Source organism: Gnatocerus cornutus, unplaced genomic scaffold (assembly GCF_029298725.1).
Source record: "Gnatocerus cornutus isolate USDA-ARS CGAHR unplaced genomic scaffold, icGnaCorn1.1 ctg00000025.1, whole genome shotgun sequence".
Lineage (NCBI taxonomy): Eukaryota > Metazoa > Arthropoda > Insecta > Coleoptera > Tenebrionidae > Gnatocerus > Gnatocerus cornutus.
In genome coordinates, this window is record NW_028275376.1 from 4,325,953 (window position 1) to 4,349,423 (window position 23,471).

At 33.6% G+C, this 23,471-nt stretch overlaps 1 protein-coding gene across 1 annotated transcript; it reads right to left on the reverse strand.

Annotated features, from left to right (window-relative positions):
- Window positions 1-13,837: 13,837 nt before the first annotated feature.
- LOC148166103 (serine/threonine-protein kinase pelle-like) lies at window positions 13,838-17,641 on the reverse strand. Its single transcript, XM_088049430.1, has 3 exons — window positions 17,471-17,641; window positions 16,825-17,426; window positions 13,838-14,538 (listed from the first exon to the last, which is right to left on the reverse strand). The coding sequence occupies exons 1-3, from the start codon at window positions 17,624-17,626 to the stop codon at window positions 13,905-13,907; spliced, it is 1,392 nt and encodes a 463-aa protein (XP_087905556.1). The 5' UTR covers window positions 17,627-17,641; the 3' UTR covers window positions 13,838-13,904.
- Between the last annotated feature and the right edge of the window lie 5,830 nt (window positions 17,642-23,471).

Genomic DNA, 23,471 nt, shown 5'->3' on the forward strand with positions numbered 1-23,471 from the left:
TTTTTCTAAATATCTTAGGATCGTTTGGGCGATATTCAACTTTCTTATTTTAAATTGGCACCCATACTTTTTTTTTCATAATTTGGAAGATATTAATTTTCTTGATACAGAAGTGTATAATATGTTCTACTTTTACAAAAAATATTAAAAAAAAAATATTAAAAATAAAAAAAAACTTGCAATAAAAGTTAATAAGTAAAAATGGTTGCGAAGAATAACGGGGTTTGCCCTCTACTCAAATTATCATTTAATTGAATAAATTAAATTAATAATAAGGAAATAGATATTGAAGTATTCCTGATGTTATGGGGGATGATTGAACTTCCAAATTTATTTATTTCGAATTTGAAAAAAGTCATTTTTTTTCCCTCTGGACTTATTTTCCAAATCTAGTTCGGTCGAAATCTCGCTTATTTTTGAAGCAAACTTGCGTTATTTGGTATTTCGCGCAGATTCTAAAACTGGGCTCAAAATCGACGTATAAAATAAAAAAAATATGGTTTTTGAGACTTTTGTTTTTTGATTTTTGAACTGGACAAATTTGAGATCGATCGGACAAATATTTTACTAGTTTTGGCCCAAAAACAAAAAATTGAAAAATTTTTATGGATTAAGTCGAAAATCGCCCATCGAATTTTGGGCATTTAAGACCTTTTTGGAAAGGAAAATGAGCCGAGAAAAGCGATGGCGCAAAGTATTGCTCAATATCTGTAATAGTTTCCAAGATATACAATAGGTGAAGTGAATATTTTTAGCTATTTTTACATAATAATAATAGCCATTTGTGTACCGAGGCCAAAAACTGATTCTTTTTTGGCCGAGCCTTTTTTTAATAGCCGAGGCGCTAGCCAGAAAGAAGGCGATGGCAAAATGGCACTTTTTGGCCGTGATACACACAAGATTTTTTAGGCGACATCATTAAATTTACAAGTTAATTAATTTTTATTTATGATTTATTGATTTCATCGATTATAGCATCTGAATAATTGTAAATATTTATAAATCCTTCAAAAAAGTTCATATTTTCTTTATTTACATTTGAAGTTTCGGCATGTGTAGCTTCACAATTTGCATGAATTCGGTTTGATGTGCTTTTTGATGTTGTTGCAGCAGCACTGCTAGACATGTTCATTTTCAATAATTCAACACGTCTTTATTGCACTTTATAGCAGTTTGTGGATTTGATTTTAACCAAAAAATTAAAAAATTGGTGGTAATGTCGGTATCTTGATGTAATAAGCAAAACTATGGATAGATGTCGCCTCTATAGATCGGCCAAAAATGATTGCGGCCAGAAAAGAGTTACTTTTAGGCCGCTTTTGAGGCCTAAAAATTCCATTTTTAGTATAAGTCGCATAAAAAATTCTTTGTACGTCAAAGTTATTTCATTTGTTTATTAAACATTAAACATCGTTTTATATACAGGGTGTTTTTAAGAGGCATGTATAAGAAGAATGTGGTAATTCCTTGTCACAAATTGAGCCTATTAAGAGTTTTAGTAAAAGTCTTTTGGTTTTCGAGATAAAATTACACAAAAATTTCAATGAATTTCAAAAACATTCTGTATATGATGGTTGTAGCGGTGATGCACAAAATTTTTATTTATGTAGTGGGAGAAAAATATGTCATTTGATTTATTTTCAATTGATTTTCAATAAATTACACAAAATTAGTTAATTACAAAATTAACAATAAAAGACAAGAAACAAATATTAAAGAAATACCTTTCAAATACAAATATAGGAAACTACGAAGAATATCAATTCTCAAGATCAAGAACAAACAGTAAGATGAAACAAAAAAAGGAAAGAACATGGAAAAAAATTAAGAAGAAAATAGCAAAAACAATCTTCAGAACGATAAACACTATCTCTTCTGTCACATTAGTCCAAAGCGCGCCAGCCGTGTTTAACTCTCAACGTCTCAACAGAATTTGTACTGTTTTTACATGTTTTAATTGTTAAAATTCTTATAGCGAAGAAAAATTAAAAATTATTGCACTTAAACTTGAATACAAAAGTTACCATTAAAGAATTAATAATGATTTATTACACAGCTCAACAAAAAAAAAATTTTTTTTTGTTTCCCTTAATATCTGCGGATTTCTATGTTTTTAAGACCATAGTTTTCGAATATATTCTTGAAAGTACTGAATTGGCTCTGGTTTTTATGATTTTGGCGTATTTTATATTTGTAATAATTTTGACTTTGAGTTGGCTCTTCAGAACACGAATTATAATAAAGTGTTATTATTATGATAAAATTCGCTTTTATGCACGCCACGTGACCAACAAAAGTTGAATTGCTTCAAGATTTTCAGTAAATAGGGGCATAGAAAATTTAAAAGACGTGCTTATAAAATGCCTATTTTTAAAGTTTAACATAAGTTTTATATTTTTTTTTCTTTTTCAACTTCTATTACATTAATTAACCATTCAAACGAAACAATTTGTAATAATAATATACTTGCTATTTCTTTCTCAATTTTACAGATTTTTAGTAAAATATGAAAATCAATATTAAAAAAAATAGTTTATTACAATTGTTTTGATATTTGCTCAATTACAATGTTGCATTTTTGCACCTGTACATTAAGATTGGCTGCTTCAGTGTTTAGTTTCTTTCGCTTCATGTTAATCACCTGAAGCAGCTTTTCTTCTTTTTTGTTGAGCTCTTGCAGGGCCCTCTCTATGCTCTCCAGATGGTAGAGATGTTTTCGTTTCTCTCCCATCAGGCGCTTCCTGCAGCTTCGCATAGTTGTCGTGGTGGAGTCTTCTGCTTCCACCACAGCTTCTTCTTCTAGGGAGCTCTGAGACGTTGGCTCCTCGTATTTACCAAAGTCATTCTTTAATAAGGCCAAATTTTTCCCCCTTGATGCGGTTGGGATCGGAGATTTGACAAGTTTTCTTAGGGGAGGTGGCCAATTTTCCAAAACCATTTATAGCTTCGTGAATTGTTGGCATAGAAGTATTCTAAACCACTCTTACATCAAGGGCAACAAAATCACTGTTGACCAGTGTTATTATTATTAACTTATTAGTCACTGTTTTTCTTAAACTACGTACCTACTTCATAAAGAAACGTAACTACCTAAATGGAAGATTAGGCAAGTTACTGAAATAACAAAACTTTTAACACTAAAAGAATATTTTATAATAAAAATATGGCAGATTCAATATACATACATACAGGATGTCCGGAAAGTCGCGCACCACGGTGAAACTGTATCATCGGACAATGCCATAGATCACCAAAAAAATGTTAAAAAAAAAACCATGTCTTCAATTTTTCGAGATATGATGGATTGAAGAGTAAAAGTTTAATGTCAAAATTAACGATTTCCGAGCAATAATTTTAGGTTCAAATGAATTTGTTACCTAAAGGATATTTTGCGCAAAGGCATGCTGCAAAAAAATCGGAAAAATCTTGTACGAAATGCCTGAAAACTGTTAACAAGATTTTTGAATCAACAATCTCGATCAGTGTGGCATCGTTCACATGAAACCATAGTTACATGACTCGTTCATGAACCAACCTGACTAACGCCAACAATACAACAGCAACGTTACTATGGCTTTGAATACTAGAAATTTAAATTATTGGGGGAACAGTTGAGCAGTGTTGCCATTTTCCTAATTTTCTTTTGGTCATCCTGCGAAAACAGAGAGACTGGAATTTTTTTTAACATTTTTTGGTACTCTTTGGTATCACCCAATTACCCCCTTTCAAGGTGGTGCGCCACTTTCCGGACACCCTGTATGTACCAACATTAACATTAACTATTAAATTAATTAGTATAAGCAGTGAAGATTAGAATGCATGGATGTGTGTTGATGAAACAAAAATGAAACTTAATACAGTTGACTTTAACTATGGTTACAGGAAATACATAAAATTAATTCACAATTTTTCGCATTTTTCTTGCTGTTTTTTTTTCTTCTGCTGTTGGGTCATTTGATTTTCGCTTTAGAGTTTTACGTTCATGGCTTTTACCATTCAACCATTTGATTTTTATGTAGGTCTTCTGAAGCACGAAAGCTTAATCACTTCCTCGGGTAAATCAGTTCTATTTTTTATTGAATGCACAATGCGTTTTGTAATTAAATTATCTTTATTTATTCGTGTATTCGAAACCATCTTTTTCATTTGCTTTTTCATCTATCTCTGAAACGGACGTGGTTGACAAAGAGGAGCTAAGATCAGCAATATCTTTGCTATTTTCTGGAGGCTGAAGAGAAATGGTTACTCCAGCTTGAATAATAACGTTTGCCACTATATACTTATCCATTTGGTTCTGGTTGAGTATTTGTTTTCTCTTGTATAAAACCAGGATTTTTCCCTAACATAATTAATTTGATTCTATGGATTGCATTTAGGTGCGACGGATGATCGTGAAGACCTCCTGTATGTCTATTTTGTGAAAAAAAAATCTCTAATGTATCTTGATTTAAGCAATGTGTAATTAAATATGTGATGTTATATGTTTTCTTAGAATTTCTTTCTGAAAAACTTGCATTGCATTTTTATTGCTACATTTCATATTTCCGATTAAGGTAGCAGTTTCTTCTAAACTTGCGTTTTGTTCTTCTAGTAACAAACTTTTTTCACTTTTTCACATTTTCTTTTGGCTTTTTTATTAAATGTTTATAGGAAAGAAACCAGTACTCTTCGCAGGCTCCCATCATTGTCCTCAACATAAGATGGTGAGTCTGAATTTTCTTGTTTACCGGTTTTTGAATGTCCCATTAAACTAATTTAGATTAAAAAAAGAATAAAAATTAATTAAAGATGCTGCCAGGTGTAAAGGTTTCGATTCCAACATTGTTGATAAAATAGTTAGAAAATTTAGATTTTAAAATTTGGTCAATGAATGTTCTACTTTTCAGAAAACACCTGAGAAGACTTTTTTTGTAACAATTTCTTGCTCACCTTCAGTGACAAAAGGAAAGAATTTTCCAGGGTTTAGATCTCGAACATCGGGTCCTAGCCTCCAGTCTTTTAGGCGATCCTAAAGAACAAGTAGAAACAACAAAAAAGTGGGGGTTTATGAAATTAATTGTAAAGATTGTGATCAGAAATACAGGGTGTACCCGAATAAAGTGCAAAGATTTTAACCCCAATATCACACAACGCAGTTTGACATAATAGCCAAATTTCGGGTTCCGAAACGTCAACGTTTTCGAGAAAAAAAAAGATCATGATGTGCGCCACTGAGGTCTATTAGTTCAGGTCAGTTCGTTGTCAAGTTCAGTCCAGGCCATCAAAATAAGTTGGGAATAAAAACGCTAATAAACAAGTGGCAAAAGTGTCTTTATCGAAATTCCAGTCAGTTTAACATTAATAGTGGTGGAGAAATGTGAAATCGTCATATACTTTTCCAACTGAGCTAACGTTATATGGTTATCATAAAAGTCTGCTATTGTGTAAAAGTTTACATAAAAAAATGTATAAACAATCTGGTCCACTGTAAAGATTGACGTTAGAATGACAGGCTTCAATAAATCTAACTCATATTGCACTTACTGGTTGACGAGCGTTGAATGACAAGTGACACAGCGGTAGGACAACTGACACAGTGGAAATCCAACGGCGTTTCTTTTGGTTTCCCTCGCTTGCTGGTTTCCTAATTGGTGTCTGGTGTTAACAAATATCTTAATACGGCTCATACGCCTCAAAATGTGTCTTATTTTTGGAGAGTGCGATCGAAATTCAGCGTTAGCAGCAACTAAACGGACAACTAAACGATTCCTTGTGTTATTTATCGGGCTAGACAGAGTGGTTAGTTATTAACAGATCGGCGCAAGCTGCTAGACTTCTTCCTCTGGGGTCAAAATGTTATTTATGTTGTGCCGCTAAATACTGAAGCAGAGCTCAGATAACGCATTCAGGGAGCTGCGGATGAGATCACGCATGACGTGATTTAAAATGCATGTTAATGTGTGGTTAGAAGACCTCATATGTGTGTCCAAAATAATGACAAAACAAATTGCATTTTTGGCGTCCTGATTGCTGTCGGCATTCGCTCTTTTTCGGCTAGCCGCGAGTTCTGGGACACCCTGTATATTTTAAATAAAGACTTTTAAACCTCGCGTGTGAGTTTAGAAGGGTAATTTAAAACCAATTTATACGACACGATTGAGTCACTCATTGAATGAGTCGTTTCAAAATTACACAACTGATGATTTAACTAGAAGTCTTTAAGCTATAATGGGGTAAAAATTTTAAACACTTTCTAACTGCCACAGAATTTTTATTTTTCTCGAACATTGCCATTCCAGAGCAGAATGTCGCTCAAATTAAACCTCATTGTTTCGTTGTCGTACATTTGTAAAATTTTGTGTGTTTTGAACACCAAATCAACAGTTTTAAACTACAAAATTACATACTCGGATTCGATTAAGAAAGAATTCTATAGTTCACAAATTATTTCTCTTCCACCTACTAATCATAGCCACACAACATTAAAAGTTTTAAATCGGAATATTCCGAAACATCTTTGCAACGTTTTAAATTTTACTCGCGATTTTCAAATTTTGTTTCTGTCAAACTGTGGAATTTCCATGTTAGAAGAAAATTGCTTGTCTGAAAAACTACGAAAGGTTTCCCGAAAACTTGACATGAGTTCCAATAAATTGAAGGTGATTAAAAGGGGAACATTTACAAATCTAAAATTAATAGAACTAGACCTCGATAGAAATTTCATTTCGACGATCGAAGATGCTGCTTTTGTCAATTTAACCAATCTAAGTTTGATAAACTTTGCTTTTAACCGACTGACTACTTTTAATTCGGCAGGTTTCATCAACATTGTCCAACTCAGCGTTTTGTCTTTGCAAAATAACTATATCTCTACTTTATCCAAAGGTTTCTTTGGTCATCTGCAATTTCGATCTCCGCAACTTGGATTAATGTGTAACAACATTTCTGAAGTTGATGAATATGTCTTTGATGATTTTAAAGTTAATGGTCTCATTCGTCTACAATTACAAGGTAACAACATCGAGGAATTACCAGAGCAAATTTTTGATAACTACAATTTTTCCCATGTTGTTTTAACTTACAATCCATTGAAACGGATTCCTGTTTGTAATCACAACTGTTTTGTGGAACGTGTGGTTCACGATTGCAATTGCACCACTGCAATGTTGCAAAATAATGTTGGTCAAAATGAAAATGTTTTTTTTGTAAAACGGGCTCGTAAAAGTATTTGTCCAAAGAGACAAAATGGTCAAGGAGCCATATTAGAACATAGCTTTATTATACATTTAGTTTTACTTGTTAACTCTTTTAACATTTTTTTATAATTTTTTTAGGTGTTGGTGCACGTGTATCTCAGAATTGTGCAAATAAATAAAATACCTTACCTATTTATGACCATTTAGTTATTTGCTCATAACGTAGTTTATTTAAAACTAGAACTCGTGTAGATGTGAAATTCATCGCGGGCTGTGATTGGCTAAAATCATTTAGTTATTGTTATAATTCAATGTTTTAACAATTTATCTTGGTAATCAATGAAAACTACTGTTAGACCTGTTGACAGTGGGTCAACTTGTCTTAGTTCCTGCTATATTGTGAATTATTTTGAGAATTCAACTAACTATACAGGATGTGTCGTAAGTCACCATGTTTGGAAAGTTAAATATAATCTATTGCTGAAAAAATTATTTTTGATAATAGCACACTCCTTGAGATGTTGAGTGGTATTCTTGAGCTAATTTAGCAACACTTGACTAATATGTACTTATTAAGATTGATTTTAATAAAGTAAGGTAAAGTAAATTACTTAGTAACGTGCATTTTTGAATTCAGAATTAATAATGTATGTACTAGGTCATAATTAATTAATTGAAACTTAGTTATTTCATAACATGTTAGTTTATTTCTCAAATAACAAAAAACGCAAAACAAGTTATGCATCAAAAATTCTTTGTTGCAATTCGTAAACCATGTCTTTCATGTATCTCCAGAAGAAAAAATCCATAGGATTTAGATCCGGCGAACGTGGAGGCCAGGCATTTGGAGAACCACGTCCTCTCCATCTATTTTCATAATTCTTGTTCAGTCATTGCCTTACAAGCAGCTCAAAATGAGGTGGAGCGCCATCCATCTGCAACCATATGTCCCGTCTCACAGCTAAAGGAAGATTATCCAATAAGTGGTTTTCCAAATTATTTTGAAGGAAATGAAAAAATTCTACACCTTCCAAACAATTAGGTAAAACATGTGGTCCAATCAAATATGTATACTAATTCGATGCTGATGGCCATGTTCAAATGTCACATGTGGATTTTCCTCTTTTGGAACTGCGCTTCTATTGTCCCTTAGCCTTTGATCTAAGCTTCTTATGGCGTTCATGCTAGGTTGCCATCTCCTCGCATGATATTCTGAGAAGAGGTATCGAAGCATTTCCACCGCATTCCCCAAGAACTAGGTACATCTCACAATACTCATTTGCAGAAAATTACATGAGTGAATGTTTGCAAGTCAAAATTTTTGACAATTGTAAATTAAGTCCTTGTTCTTTCCTCCACAAGGAGGTTAATCGGAAGTTCTGCGGCCAGCACCTGAAGGACGACTGTCGGCGCAGTGCGATATGCGCTAACTATTCTCAGTAGTGCTTTGAGTTGAGTGCTTTCAAGTATCACCTTGTTTAGCTTAGAATAAAGTTAATTAAGTACATAGAGATGTTTTTCATTTGCAAACAGGCGATAATTTTTTCCCACGTGGCTGTGTTAAAAGCATTTTTAACATCTAGTGTGACGAGGGCGCATCATTTTACATTTCGTTTCTTAGAAGTATACACTTCTTTTATGTCCACATCCCGCTGTTATATTTTGGAAACTATCTTTAATATGCATTTTTTAGAGCTTTACTAAAATTAAGCATCTTATCTTTTTTGTCTTCCCGCCCTATGTGCCATTGAAATTGTTCTACAAATTTACCAACTCTCTTTTCTTCAAAAATCCATTTATTATTCACTTTTTATTCCTCTAGTATAACATCAAACATAATATGTAGATGGTCAGTCAGGTTTTCATCTAAAAGTGTTGTCCATCCACTAACGTTTTTTGCAAACTTTTTAGTTGTTAGTGTAATATCAATCACGAAGGAAGAGTTGTTTCGAATGAAAGTTGGATCACTCGTCTTTTAGCTGCAAACCAGTCAGTTAGAAATTTTCCTCTTGTGTCCTCTTTCCTGCTGCCTCATGCTTCTGACTTGGCATTAAAATCCCCGCATATTACTGTTGTTTGAGGAAGTATAAGGGTAGAGGGTAGATGAAATGAGATAATCAACCACTCTCGATGAATGTTATTTTAAGACTGTCTATTCTGACTATTCAACAATAATTTACATACTATTGGCCTACTTATTTACAATTAATTCTACACATTAAACTACGTTTTGCTGAGTCGACAAATGAAACTATTGTTAAGGTGGCAATGATGCCTTAACATCTTTCCGGGACGAGAAAAAATAGATCTGCCGCAGTGTTGTTGAGCTCTTGTGGTTGCATTTCGACTTCGTCGATGACTGAGCACACTCCGCTGGCTGGTTGCGGCGGAGTCGCTCTCCTCTGTAACGAAGCAGTATCGTACAACTAAAGAACAGAACAATTATTAAAATGACAAGGACTACTACTATAAGTAGGCTTGTCAAAACGGCGTGATGAGTAATCTTGGTCCAATGAACGTTCCTGAGATCCTCGTCAATTGTCCGCTGACTCTAAGGACTGAAGATCGTCGGACGGTCTGATGACCTTACCTTGGATTGGAGTGATCGACGCTGGCCTTGATGATCTTTCAATATTCGCCCAATCTACCGGAATGGCCACAAGGCCATTTAACAATAAATGCGGCAACTACTGATATGCCTTCCATTCATCGAGGTGTTAATGTCATCTTCTTCGTGGCCACGATGCAGTTTTGTGAGATTGTCAGGAACCCAGTTTGGTTTAAATACACGGCCCTGCGATTGCCATTACAAGTAATTGCAATTCTAGCCACTCCAGGCAAGATAAACAACCAGGAGTTGCTCGGGTATAGTTGTTTCCAGATGTTCGGCGACAATTTTTTACGACTAATGGCTAATCAATGATGCACTGTGGACTATTCTCAATGTTAAGCACATTAGATGGAGAAACGATGAACGATCCATTTTTAATTTTGGTAGCAAAATTTAGCTCATTTTCGTTGACTTCAAAATAACTCTGCGTATTGTAATCAATCGCAATCAGATCTTTGTCAATATCTAGTGTCCAATAAAACGATTTTTGAATTTTATAGGGAATAGGGATGACCTTAATTAACAAAAATTCTGTGATTTCTATGACGATTCTTATCTATCTTTTTTCCAGTTCCTCTACTAGTTTTGAAACCTTTTCATGTTTGATGTTTGGACTGATATAACAGCCAATTCGTTTGCACTATTTTAACACGGCTTATTTTTTTATCTTATTCTAGAATGTCATGTGCCATAATTTTCCCCCTTTTTTTACTATTCCAGTTGTCTTTTTTGTTATGCAGGCTCTTCCCTATTTGGTTACAAATTTGTCATAGCTGCACGTCACCCCATGCTTGGGGTGTCGCGTTAATTGATCCAGCCAACTTGTTTTTTTCTTTCCTGGGGTTTTATGTTTTCCTTTTCTTTTCTTGGCGCGGCTTTGCTTCTTTTAACGTGCTACTTTTGTAGCTACATTGCAGATAGGGCAGAATGCTAGTTTAGTACATTCTTCTCTTTTGTGCCCTTTCTCACCACATTTTTCACAATTTTTGTTGTTGTCCATTGTATTCCTTATGTCCATATTTCCAGCATTTATAGCCTTTCAGAATGTTGACCTTTTCTTGTATTTTACACATAGACAAGCCAAGCCAATCCTAACTTTTCAATTTGTCCATAATCCTTATCTCCATACCAGTCTCTTCATATTCACTCCTTAGTTCTTGTTTCAAAACTTCCTTTATTTCTTTACCTTCAACTGTCGGGTCTAGGTCTAGCAGCAACACTGTTTCTTTCCTCATTTTGACCTTTACTTCGGCCACTTCCTTCATTTCTCCTGTTAATGTTGCTTTAAATGCTTCTTTTTTTTCCCGGCTGTCCGCCTTAATCTTTAGAAGCACTTCGCCGCTTTCGTTCTTTGTCAGGCTATCTACAATGACTTCTCCCGTGGCGACTTTTTGTTTCATGCTTTTTATTATATCCACGTTTCTGTCACGCTTTTGCTTCTATTTCTTCCCTTTGTGGTTCCGTAAGTTTTCATTTCTGGACCATACTAAACGTTATCTCTGACAGTTTCCTGACGTATTGACTTGACCTGACCTGACGTTTAAAATATCAAAGTATTGAGAAGTTGTCAATTCAGAATTGTCATGACTGAAGTATTTAAAGCCGATAAAATCAATCTTTTTAATACAGAGTGGTATAATCTCTCTGCTTAATAATGTCAGGTCCTTGGAAATACCGACAATTTTATCCATTTTGAAATTAAAAAATTAAAACTGGGAAAATTGACAATTTAAAAAAGTAAGGTTTCAAATTCTAAGTGGGGTTTTACACCATGTGACAATTAGATGACATTGACGTCCAAGATTTTTTGTCCCTGCCTAATTCATAAAAATTACTTTGAATAATGAATCCGTACTCCAGTTTTCAAATCAAGCGCTTTTTGACAAGTTTTTGACTCCACAATAGGAGTGATCATTTTAATTTGTGATCCAAGCGACTTTGACCCAAATTAACGTAGGTCTCCTGCTAACAATTTTAACAGTTTTAGATTTTTACCTTTGAAAGTGGTGGTACTCTAATAAATCGTCATGAAATAACCATTGTAACATCCTGTCGGACATTAAAACACTTTGAGCAGCAGTTTAGTACAGGCTTAACGTTTCGGCAGAAAATTTTTACCATGATTTGTAAATTTGAGGTTATGTCCAATTTGGTAAAGTAACTCTCAGACATGACTTGAAACAAAATTCGCAAAAATAATGTTTAAACTTTTATTAACATATTAGAAAATTACATAGCCATTTCTTTCACTTCAGTGAAATGCATTTTTTAACCATTTCTTAGTTATAATTTAACAAAAATGTTAATTCTAGTTTTTTAAATTTCGTAAAAAACTTTAGTTTTTACCCTGTTATTATTTTTGTTTGCCTAACATGTTCTATCTGTTTTTTTCAATTTAAAATAACTTAAAAACACATAATAATAAAAAAGAAAAGTCCGTAAAGACCAAGAAATGAAATTGTATAAACCACAAATTTTAAATATACAGTAAACCCTCAACATTTTCGGGGGTTCTGTTCCAACTTTTAGACTATTATTAACTTGTGTAATTAGATTTAGGGTTAAATTAAAAAAAACGCTATGTAAACTAAAAATTAAATTCTATTAGATAAAAAACGTAATTGATTATATAAATATACTTAATAATATTTTTTGAAAACCTACACCCACTTTTACTCTGTCTAAAATTTTATTTTTTTTCCTAAGGAAAAGGACTATTTTTTCCCTTTATTACGAACTTGACTTTGGTCAACATTTCATAGAATTGTTCCAAAAACACATAAAAGCCGTATGACATGCTCATAATAATAAGATTTTAATGAATTTCAATTTAATGTTTTATTAAACTTTTATGGTATCGAGGAAGTGAAGTTTAGATTCTTAGTTAAGTCTTAGAAGCATTTGCGTCCCAAGATGTTATTTACCGTTTCAGGGGGGTCTCGAACGTTGAATTCGCAAATGAAACCCGCGAATGTTGAGGAATATCTTCTTCCATATGTTGTTCAAAAAACTGGCGTCAACATTAATATAAATTATTTGAAAATGAATTATCATCACAAATAGGTCATTGAAGAAATATTCAAAATTCTAGGTAACTAACTCCTAAAAACGGGTAAAACATTGATAACATTTTTTTTAATAATTCGATAGCCGTAAGGTACTTATTTTGTCACATAGGCGTAGCCAAAAATTTGGCACAACACAGTTGCAGTCTTGATAAATAGAAACTTGAAATTTTTCCTTGTCATCAAATTTTATCGAACGTTTTTTCATGTTCATTTTGAATGCTATTATATTTTCTGCAATAACGTAGTGTTATAAACTCTTCTCTTCTAAACATATTTCCCTCATTTTCTGTAATTAGGCGAAAATGTTCACATTCCTATAACATGAAACGAAAATTTTAGTTTCAATAAAATAAATTTTAATTGGAAAATCTTGTTAAGTTGATGGCGAGAAGTGCGGGAAAATAGAACTACTAATAAGGCAATTGCAATGTGTGTGTGAAGAAAAATACGTACCACAGTAAATTCAAAAAAGCTTTGAAAATTTCCATTAGCAGCTTTGCTATTGCAATTTATAATACAACAAACACGCGTCATTTTTAATTTGTCCACGAAATGTCATAAGTTGACCATGTGATGCGCCGTAGCCAGCCGTAGCCAATATTAGAGAGGATGCGCAGACGCTACCGCGCAGAGCCCGGCAAGCTCGCGACGATTTCTGACTCGCGTATTCCGACGCGCGGCATACATGATTGACAGATTCTGAAGTTGAAAAAAAAGATGTTGAAAACTGTGACGTTTCATGGGAATCCCATATCAAATTTGACTTATTATATGAGCTACTAATGACGGTTTTGCCTTAGGTTATTACAGGATTTTGTTTTTAGTTACTTATCACGGACTTCTAGATTGACAATTTAGATTTTACTTCAGTTTTGGAAAATGAAAACGAGGCGGCGAAGAGTTATGACTAGAAGTTGTTAATTTCGGGTTTGAATTGGTTAAATTAGGGGGACAAGATACACAAAAATTCAAATAATATTTTATTTAAAATATAAAAATATAAACTCTGAATACAAAAACATCGAAAAATTTGATCACACAATCTGTTTTTTAATAAATTCGTTCCAACATTATTAACACATTGACCATATCCGGCCGGTTCTTCGCCAACGAATGCACACACCCCTTCCCTATATTAATAATTTTGTTAAAATACTCCTCACCTCCTGGAGCTCTCGGATCCTTCAACTCCAGAATTTGTCCTTCTCCATAATTTACAACATAATCTCTTAAAAACCGATCCTCCCTTTTCCGTGTCCTTGAAAAAGCACTCGCCCCCGTAGCCAATTCAAGCAGAACAACCCCAAAACTATAAGTATCAACTTTAGCGGAAAATTTTTTGTACCGCATGAATTCATCGGGAAGATACGGTCTAGTCCCGTGAACTGTCGTAATCTTCACGTAGTCCTGGGAAGGACCCTCTCGAGCTAACCCGAAATCGCCGATCCGAGGAGAGTCATTGGAGTCCAAAAGAATGTTGGCTGATTTGATATCACCGTGGACCAAAGGCTTTCCGCGAATTGTGTGGAGGAATTGGAGGCCACGGGCCGTTCCGGTGGCGATTTTGAGACGGGTGGGCCATGGCAGGACGGAGGAGGGGTTTCGGATGTGGAGGCGGGACTCCAGGGAGCCCCCTGACATGTATTGGTAGACGAGGCACGGCTGAGGGCCGCCGACGCTAAACCTGAAAAAATTGTTTCATTTAAAATGGTGGAAACACTTCGTGTAGGACTAATTGACTAATTCGCGGAACAAACAGGAAGAGAGTCCAAGACAAAATGATGGATTGAACATGGCGGAAACTCTAGAAATTGAGAGATTTATGTAGGAACAAATACTAAATCGCGAAAGTTAAGACAGATTTTGAATCGCAAGACAAAGTGGCTTATCGAAGGTAGCGGAAAACTTCAAAAATAACGCTTTTACAGTTTAACAAACGCTCTAGTGCGGTAATGGCTGTGACTTTTTAAATCGTTTGTAGCCACCTTACCGCAAACCCCCATAAACAAAATAACGCTCAAACGGTTGGGTCTCATCTAATAAATAATTTTTCCCAACTGGTCAGTCTTACAAACCAATTACTTACAGGCCTACATTTCGAGGTGATTTTGTTACTCAACTGACCCAAACTTACTCAAATTGATGATAAACGCAATTATATTAATTGGGGATATTAAAGAAACAAATACTTGTATTGGAACATTTGGAAATTTGTGGAGTTTATAAGTCTTGACTGTCTTATTAATAATACCAATTTAGAAAAATGTAAACCAAAAAGGAGTATATTTAGAAATTTTTATTTGGACAACTGAAAATGTCAATATTTTAAACACTGTAATTTCGTTATTTCTAGTGCGAGAGGAACGAAATTTATGCATGTCGTTTCTTTCGTTTGTTTTAGTAATATCACTAATTTGCAAAAATTTAGATCAAAAAGTCTAATTTTTACAAATTTTCAAAAAAATGCCACCAATTTTTTTAATCCTATAATTTCTTTATTTTTTATGCGATTTTAACGGAATTTGTGTCGATTATCACTCTCGACTGCCTTATTAAGAGCGTCGATTTAGAAAAATTTAGACCAAAAAAGAGAATTTTTTGAAATTTTGATTTGTACAACAGTGAAAATGTCAATTTTTTTCAACACTGTAATTTCGTTACTTTTAGTGCGACAAGGACGAAATTTATGCATGTTGTTTCTTTTGTTTGTTTTAGTAATATCACTAATTTGCAAAAATTTAGATCAAAAAAGATGGCACCAATTTTTTTTAATCCTAAAATTTCTTAGTTTTTTATGTGATTTTAACGAAATTTGTGGAGATTATCACTCTCGGCTGTCCTATTAAGAGTGTCGAATTAGAAAAATTTAGACCGAAAAACAGAATTTTTAGAAATTTTGATTTCGAGGAGCCAAGAAAAATTTTTGTTTTCTGACCAAAAATTTTTAACGATCTGTAAGTTCTTCATTTTTAATGCTACTATAACCAAATTTGTGGACTTTATAGGTCTTGACTGTCTTATTAAGTGAACCAATTTAGAAAAATTTGGAGCAAAACGGAGAATATTTAGAAATTTTTATTTGGACAACTGTAAAAATGTCAATTTTCTTCAACACTGTAATTTCGTTACTTTTACTGCGACAAGGACGAAATTTATGCATATTGTTTCTTTTGTTTGTTTTAGTAATATCACTAATTTGCAAAAATTTAGATCAAAAAGTCGATATTTTAGAAATTTTTGTTGTAAGACCAAAAAAAATCCACCATTTTTTTTTTAAGATTTTGTAATTTCTTTATTTTTTATACGATTTTAACGACATTTGTGGAGATTATCACTTTCGACTGTCTTACTAAGAGTGTCGATTTAGAAAAATTTAGACCGAAAAAGAGAATTTGTAGAAATTTTTATTTCGAGCAGCTAAAAAAATTACAAAAAAAACTTGAGTGCGCTTTAATTTCGACATTTTTGGTGCCACAAGAACGAAATTTGTGGGAGTTTTATTTAAGGTTGAATTAATTATTAGAAGTTGCTAAATTTGGGTTAATTAATATATCTTCATTAGCCATTATTTCTAATAACGTATTAAGTTTTTTTTTATAAAAACGTTGTTTTTTTTTTGAAAATTTCTCTTACTAAGTGGGACTTAGGTTCAGATAATCTAATTTTTCTTAGAAGCATAAGGAACCAAGCGTAACAATATGCCCAAAAAATATTTTTGGATAAAAAATTACGACTATTACGCACGATTTGAAATAAATAGTCATCAATAACTCGCAATTCGCTTTTAAATTGCATATTTGAAAAGGGACTGAGAATATTTATTGCGGTTCATTTCAAGCCAGATATAAAACCCAACCACTCGAGGGCTATTATTATTATGGGGGTTTGCGGTTAGGTGGCTACAAACGGCTTAAAAAGTCAAAGCCATAACCGCACTAGAGCGTTGGATAAACTGTAAGTATCCACTCACCCATATAGTGGTAAAATGTTATCATGCCGATAAGCATTCAAACAGTGCAGCTCAGTGTTGGACTGCACAATCTGCTCGCAAGTCGACTTGGGAGTGTCTTCCTTCTTCTCAAGCCTCTTTATGGCCACCTGCGTGAACTTCCACGTCCCCCTGAAGACAATCCCGAATCCTCCTTTCCCCAGGATATTCGCGTTGTCCCAATTATTCGTAGATCTTTGCAACTCCTCATAAGGGATCTGTGGAATCAGCCCTGCAGACTCCATCATTATGGAAGTATCGGAACCTCCCACAAGTCCCCGGAAAGCCGACCTCGTATTAACCAAATCGTTCTGGTCAGTGGTGACATTTTCATCACGAGTTTGGATAGTGTCATGTGGAGCCCCATTTAAAATTTTTACCGATTGAGGGGGTTGCGTAACATCCTTAATGTACTGATGAAACTTTCGATCAACGAATGGTTTTAGTACCTTCATGGCTTCAAACTGTTTTATTTTATAAAGGAGAATAAACAGCTCTAGGACTGTGTGTCCGAAAGTATTCCATTCGCTCAAAAGGGTGTCTATGGGGGTGCGCCTGGACTTGTTACATTCTAAAAGAATAGCCTAAGGGAAACAATTGTAGATGGAGAGTGTTTTGAGGGCTTTACCTGTAGTGTTGGGACTTCAAACTGCATGTATTTGGAACCCAATTCGTGAAAACAGTTCTCGGATTCCAAAATGGTGCAAATTGTGCGTCTTTCGTCGTAGGGCAGGTCGCTAATACGCATTTTTGGAACCTGGAAGAGAATAGTTATTTGTTTCATTACGCTAGAAAATGGTCTTATGGTAGTGTGACCACTAACGTCATTCCGTCATTTAGGTGAATTTCATTAGCTGGAAAATAGGTTGGTAGCACCCCATTTAAATCAAACGATTGCAGATTGATTTAAATTCAAATATGTTTCAGCAAATTTTTGTGGTATCTTTGCTTAATTTATCTACCTTTATTATTTTCGAAGGTCATTGGCCTCCAAATCGGCACACAAATTGACACAATTGATATTTATACAGCGATGCCAACTTGCAAAATAAAACCAACTATTCGAAATGTCACGTTTGACTGCCTAGACATTCAAAAGGTGATTTTCTTGCCGCAAATGAGTATCACAAATCGCATGAAAAATGACGGAGGCGCACAAAATATTTTATTATTTTCAGTTGTAAGAATTTTGTTAGTTTTGGTCAATTATAAAAACGGCTGCGCACGCAAATTTAAGTCTTATTTGATAAAAGGTGAATAATAAAAGATTTCTATACCTCATGTGGGTGTTTTGTTGACTAGTAAACATGTTTGTAAACAAATCGTCTATTTTTCTGAATTGAACTTTTAGGCAACCATTTTGCATTCTTGCCCAAAAAGATGCATTGATCTGAACGTGCACTGTTTGAACTGTATTTTGTTCAAATTCAGAGTAAAATTCCAGTGGTAAAAAGTGATATTTTCTCGATAGCTCTGAATGAAGTGATAAATTTTGGAGACATAACCTCGAAATTTATGTCAAAATAGAAATTCAAAATCGTAATTCTGAGTTAAAATTCTTAAAATTAAGGTAATTGTAAACTTTTGAGCATTTGATAAGCTTATAAACAAAGAATAAATGCAAACAAAAGTTTAAAAGCCACGCAATGACATTTATTGTTTCGATCGAGAAACAAAATCACACCCCAGATTTTATATAATAACGCAACAGAGGCCTTTCGTTTTCGTTGGCCCACCTCGTAAAATATATATAACATACCTTTATGAAAATAAGGATCTTCTATTGTTAGTCTTGAGAAAGACTGTTTGAAACTCGAACTCGAAACTCAGGAACCAAAGAATACACAGAAAAAACAGAAAGACACACGTTGGCGAAGCTGAATTCTACTAGAGACTGATTATTTTCAAAAGTGGATGCAGTAAAGTGAATGCTCACCCCCACCATTTGCCCTTTTACTTTAACTTTAAACCGACATGATAAAAGACACTGAAAAGTTCCAGAAACTTGGCGCCTTGGTGAGTTTATATACCTGGGATAATCAGATTATGCCATCCATTTTCATCCACCTTCCAAGAAAAATTTTATACTCTCATTAGCCCTTGCTTGCAGGTTATGAGGGCCAAAGATCAAAAATGCCAAAAAAAACATAGAAACTCCCCGTCATCCTAGACGTGTTTTGAATGTAGTGTCTTGATTATTATAGGTCAATTAAATTCAGTATAGTAATAAACTAGACGTCCAAAATCAGATATGTAGTTTCAAAAGTTAACGATAATAAAAAATCCATTCCATTGTCGATAATGATTTACTCAAAAAAGAATTATGTTAAGAATTTCTCCCGCTGTATTCGTACGACTAATAATAATTGTAATTGTAGAATTTCTAATAACTGCACTATCAGAATGATAAACGCTAGATATTTTGAGGAACTTCATTGTTTCGATTTGTAAGACTGACCAGCTAGGTAAAAATATTTATTACTGTTCATTTCAAGGCAGATAAAACCCAACTACTTCAGGGTTATTATGTTTATGGGGGTTTGCGTTAAGGTGGCTGTAAACGATTTAAAAAGTCAAAGCCGTAACCGCACTAGACCATTTTTGGGTAAATTTTCTATTTCAAAAACTTCATCTGATTACTCTGACTCAAAACTCTTTTGGAAGTCGTCCTAACATTTTTCATAACCAGTAATGGGATAAAGTAGTGGAGCTATCACCATCTAAAAGTCTTTTTTAAAGTAGGTATACTAAGAAAGCGAAATCCTTTTTTAATTGCTTTTGAATGATTTGAAGTTTAGGGATTTACAATATTTTCTTGAAATTGGAATTATATTGTTCGCTTCGGCATTTTTGAAAGCAAAAAGTCTTTTTTGGAATCGTGTCAAATCCACCGGTTGCAGGTAATGATTAGCTTGTTTGAGAGGGAATTTTCATGTACAATTCGTAGGATTGAAGACACAAGTGGATAAAGGTATCCTACTTAGAAAAAAAGTTTTTGCATAATTATAATTTTTTGGCTTAAGGCTCTGTCCTACCCCGGCCGAAGTGCATAGGAAATAGCGGAAAACGCCATTACTTTTTACGGCCACAAATTAAGAGTTGGAGTTTTGATTTTTTTGTACGTGGAGATAACACCGAAATGTACCCGGGAAACTCTTTGATTTTCAAATATTTCTTATAAATTTATTTAAAAAAAATAAAAACTGAAAAAACGCCATGTCGTTTTACGGGCGCAGTTTTAGGAATTTTTGCTTGAACTACGACTCGATAGATGAGTAATTTGATTCTACATCCGGGAAACTCCTTGATATTTTCCCCACCTGAATAGTTTGTTTCGAAAAAAATAAAATGTAATGTAAAAATGATTCTCAATTTTCTAAAAGTCGACAACCAACACTTCACTGTTCCCATGATTTACAGCCCCTCACAACAGGGGGTCTCTAATCCTAATCACGGTGCGACGACTACAGCTCGACCGACCGGCGATTGACCATTGGGACCCCGAATTTATACCTATTTCCTACCAAGAATTGCAGACTGCCGCATCTGAATATAAAAACATTTTAACCCTCATGCAAGATTTCTAAAAATAAATTTTAATACATTTTGTCGACATTTTAATAATTAGATTAACGATTGCAAGAGATTTTTAATCGTTAATCTAACTAAAAAGTCACTGTTCAAAACCTTTTTTTTTCTCAGTTGAGTGTGGAATTTTGAGTTTAGATTTAGTGCAATCAAACTCATCTTTATTGACAAAAAATTCGCTTTTGACTCTTGAAGCAAACCTCAATTAACAACTTGCATTACAACATTGCATTTAAACAGTCTATTGTATACAGGACAACGGATTAATTGCATTTCATACATTGATTGTTATGCATTTTATTGCAACTTTGACCATTTGGTCCTTTGCCGCAAGCAGGGTGGAATGTTTTCTCAAGTAGCCATAAGACCAAAAAGGTCAGCACCGAGTTGTCTCCCATACATGACCGTCAGGTTAAAATAAAAAAATTAGACGATTGAAAGCTTTTTAGCGCTCCCGTAACTATTTGATTTTTAGATACCAACATAGCTCTATATTGTTACTTCTGTGTTTTAGCAATTTTCCCAACTTTGTTACAATAATTACCCAAAACATGATTTTACATTTTCAATGATTTCTGTATACATATCTCAAATTGTGCTACTTTAGCAACTTTTTAAACTTTTCCAAAATGATGAAAACATTCATTGAGGTGGACATTTGTTTTCAGTTTTTGAAATATTTAGTTATGTCAAGATATATTATTTTTTATTTTTTTGTGATGCTTATAAAATGTATAGTTTTTTGACGTCCACGTATAAAAAGTAAAAACAAATTATTGTTAAAGACACGTTAATACAAGTAGCTGATGGCAAAAGTACAACTACACAAATTTTACTAGCTATTTGTGTATTAAGAGCGTAAAAATTACATTGCCGATTGAAAGAGACAAAAAGACTAAAGTTGCGTGGCAACCTCTCGAAAACGGCAATTTGAATTTGCGCTCGAAATACACACAATATTTTTTCTACAATCTTGGATCTTTTTTTATTAAAAACAACTTCTACATCTAATTTTTAGATTATAAACACCCAACCGCACACCACCTTCTATGTTGCCATGGATAAAAATACCTATGGCAAAAGCGATTTATCGAAAAAAAAATTGTGATCGAGTGTTTTTTCAATTTTATAAAAAAAATTGTAGCTCTAGAACATATGTATTCTTTACCTACCTGTAATATTTTGTGTTATTCGGAAGTATCCAAATATCCGTTGTAAAATTTGATAGAATTGATTTTATTAAATATCCGCGGATGCGTTGAAACACAAGAAATGACAAGATGAACTAATATCTAAATCTAATTTATTTAAATTTATTATCAATTAAAACACTGCGTGACAAAATTTTAGTAGCAAAAAAACTGTTATGTTCTATAGGTAACCCACCTTTTGAAAAAACATATGCCGTTAACAGCAAGTCACCACCAAATTTTATATTTAATTTTAAAAGTAAAATTTTATGACTTTGTAAGTTTTAAACATTTTTGTTTCCAAAATATTTAAATGTGTTTACATTATCAAATAGAATCAATTTCAAATTACTGTAATAAAATCGAATTTTGTAATGAAAAGTAAAAAAATCGTATTAAAGTTGGCGGCTAAATAAGTTATGATTTGCATATAATTTTTTGAAATTTTAGTATTTTATATGTGTTTTAAATATTGATAACCATTCCATAACATTAAAATCATAAGTAAAATAGAAAAACAATCTCTTTTCTATGTTTTTTTTAACTACTTATGTTAAAAATTGACGTAACAAAAAGAACGTGAAGGTTATTAGGTAAGGATGTCCTTTTGGTATGTATAGTGGGCAGATTTTACCATGGCGTACCTGACTTTTAGAGTCGAATATTATCTTATTGCGCTCATAATGTGGAGGGTGTAAACAGGCTATTGTGTCCGAAAATTAAAATTTACGACATCTCCAAGTAGGTAGAAAAATGTGGACCCGTGCCTCTTCCAGGTATTAGCGTGGAGGCTCAAGGTGATTGTTGATCCCTTCACCGTGTTTTTTTTAATGAGGTTGATAAGCTTTTAATTTTTGTTTATTAATTTAAATTTTAAAGAAGTTAAAAAAATCGACTGCTATCAAGTTTTTAAAATTTTACAATGAGAACGAAAAAATTTCATCATTTTAATGTTGGAACGTGTATTTCACACAATTATAAAGAATTTTCGAATCCTAACACAAATACATGTAAGTAATTCAAAATGTAATATCAACATAATACTTCTGAATTTGTGAAATGAATTATAAACATTCGTTTCCTTCTCATTGTTTTCTCATACGCAAAATTAGTTTTCTATCGCAATCCAATTTTGCTGTTTAATTAATCCACAAATAGGTACTTTCCAGAATCTTTTGTAAGAACTCTGTTTACCTATTTGTTCTTAATTCTTTAATTCTTAGAAAAAGTGGGGACTTTAAGTGGAACATTAAAATGTTGTTAAACTAAAAGGTTTTTGTAAACAATCTATTTGGAGTGATAATATGTATAAAGACGATTTTGAAACGCCACCAAATAGAGGAAAGAGGATCGTCCTCTTGGCAGCAGGTAATAAAAATGGATTTATTCCTAATTCATTTATTTTAGCGACCAATAACATATAGGACAGCAGCGCCGATTACCACGATGATATGAACAATCAAATTTTCGAGGATTGGTTCAAGAATCGGCTTCCTCCAGAATTAACACTGAACTCTGTAATTGTTCTGGATAACGCTTCGTACCACTCCAGACAATACCGAAAAATCCCAATTAAATCTTCAAAAAAGGATGCCTTATTGAAATTCGTCCAGGAAGAGAACATTCCCATTCCCGAAGGTCTAAAGCAGACAAAAAAGAATTTGGTTGCATTAATTACACAAAGTGACGTGGATAAGTCCAAATCATATGCAATTGACAACTTTGCTGAAAACTGTGGACACCAGGTTTTTGCGACTTTCACCATACCACTGTGTGCTAAATCCCATCGAGTTGGTGTGGAGCCAACTCAAACACAGAGTTAGGAAGGGTAATTTAACGCCAAATTTGACT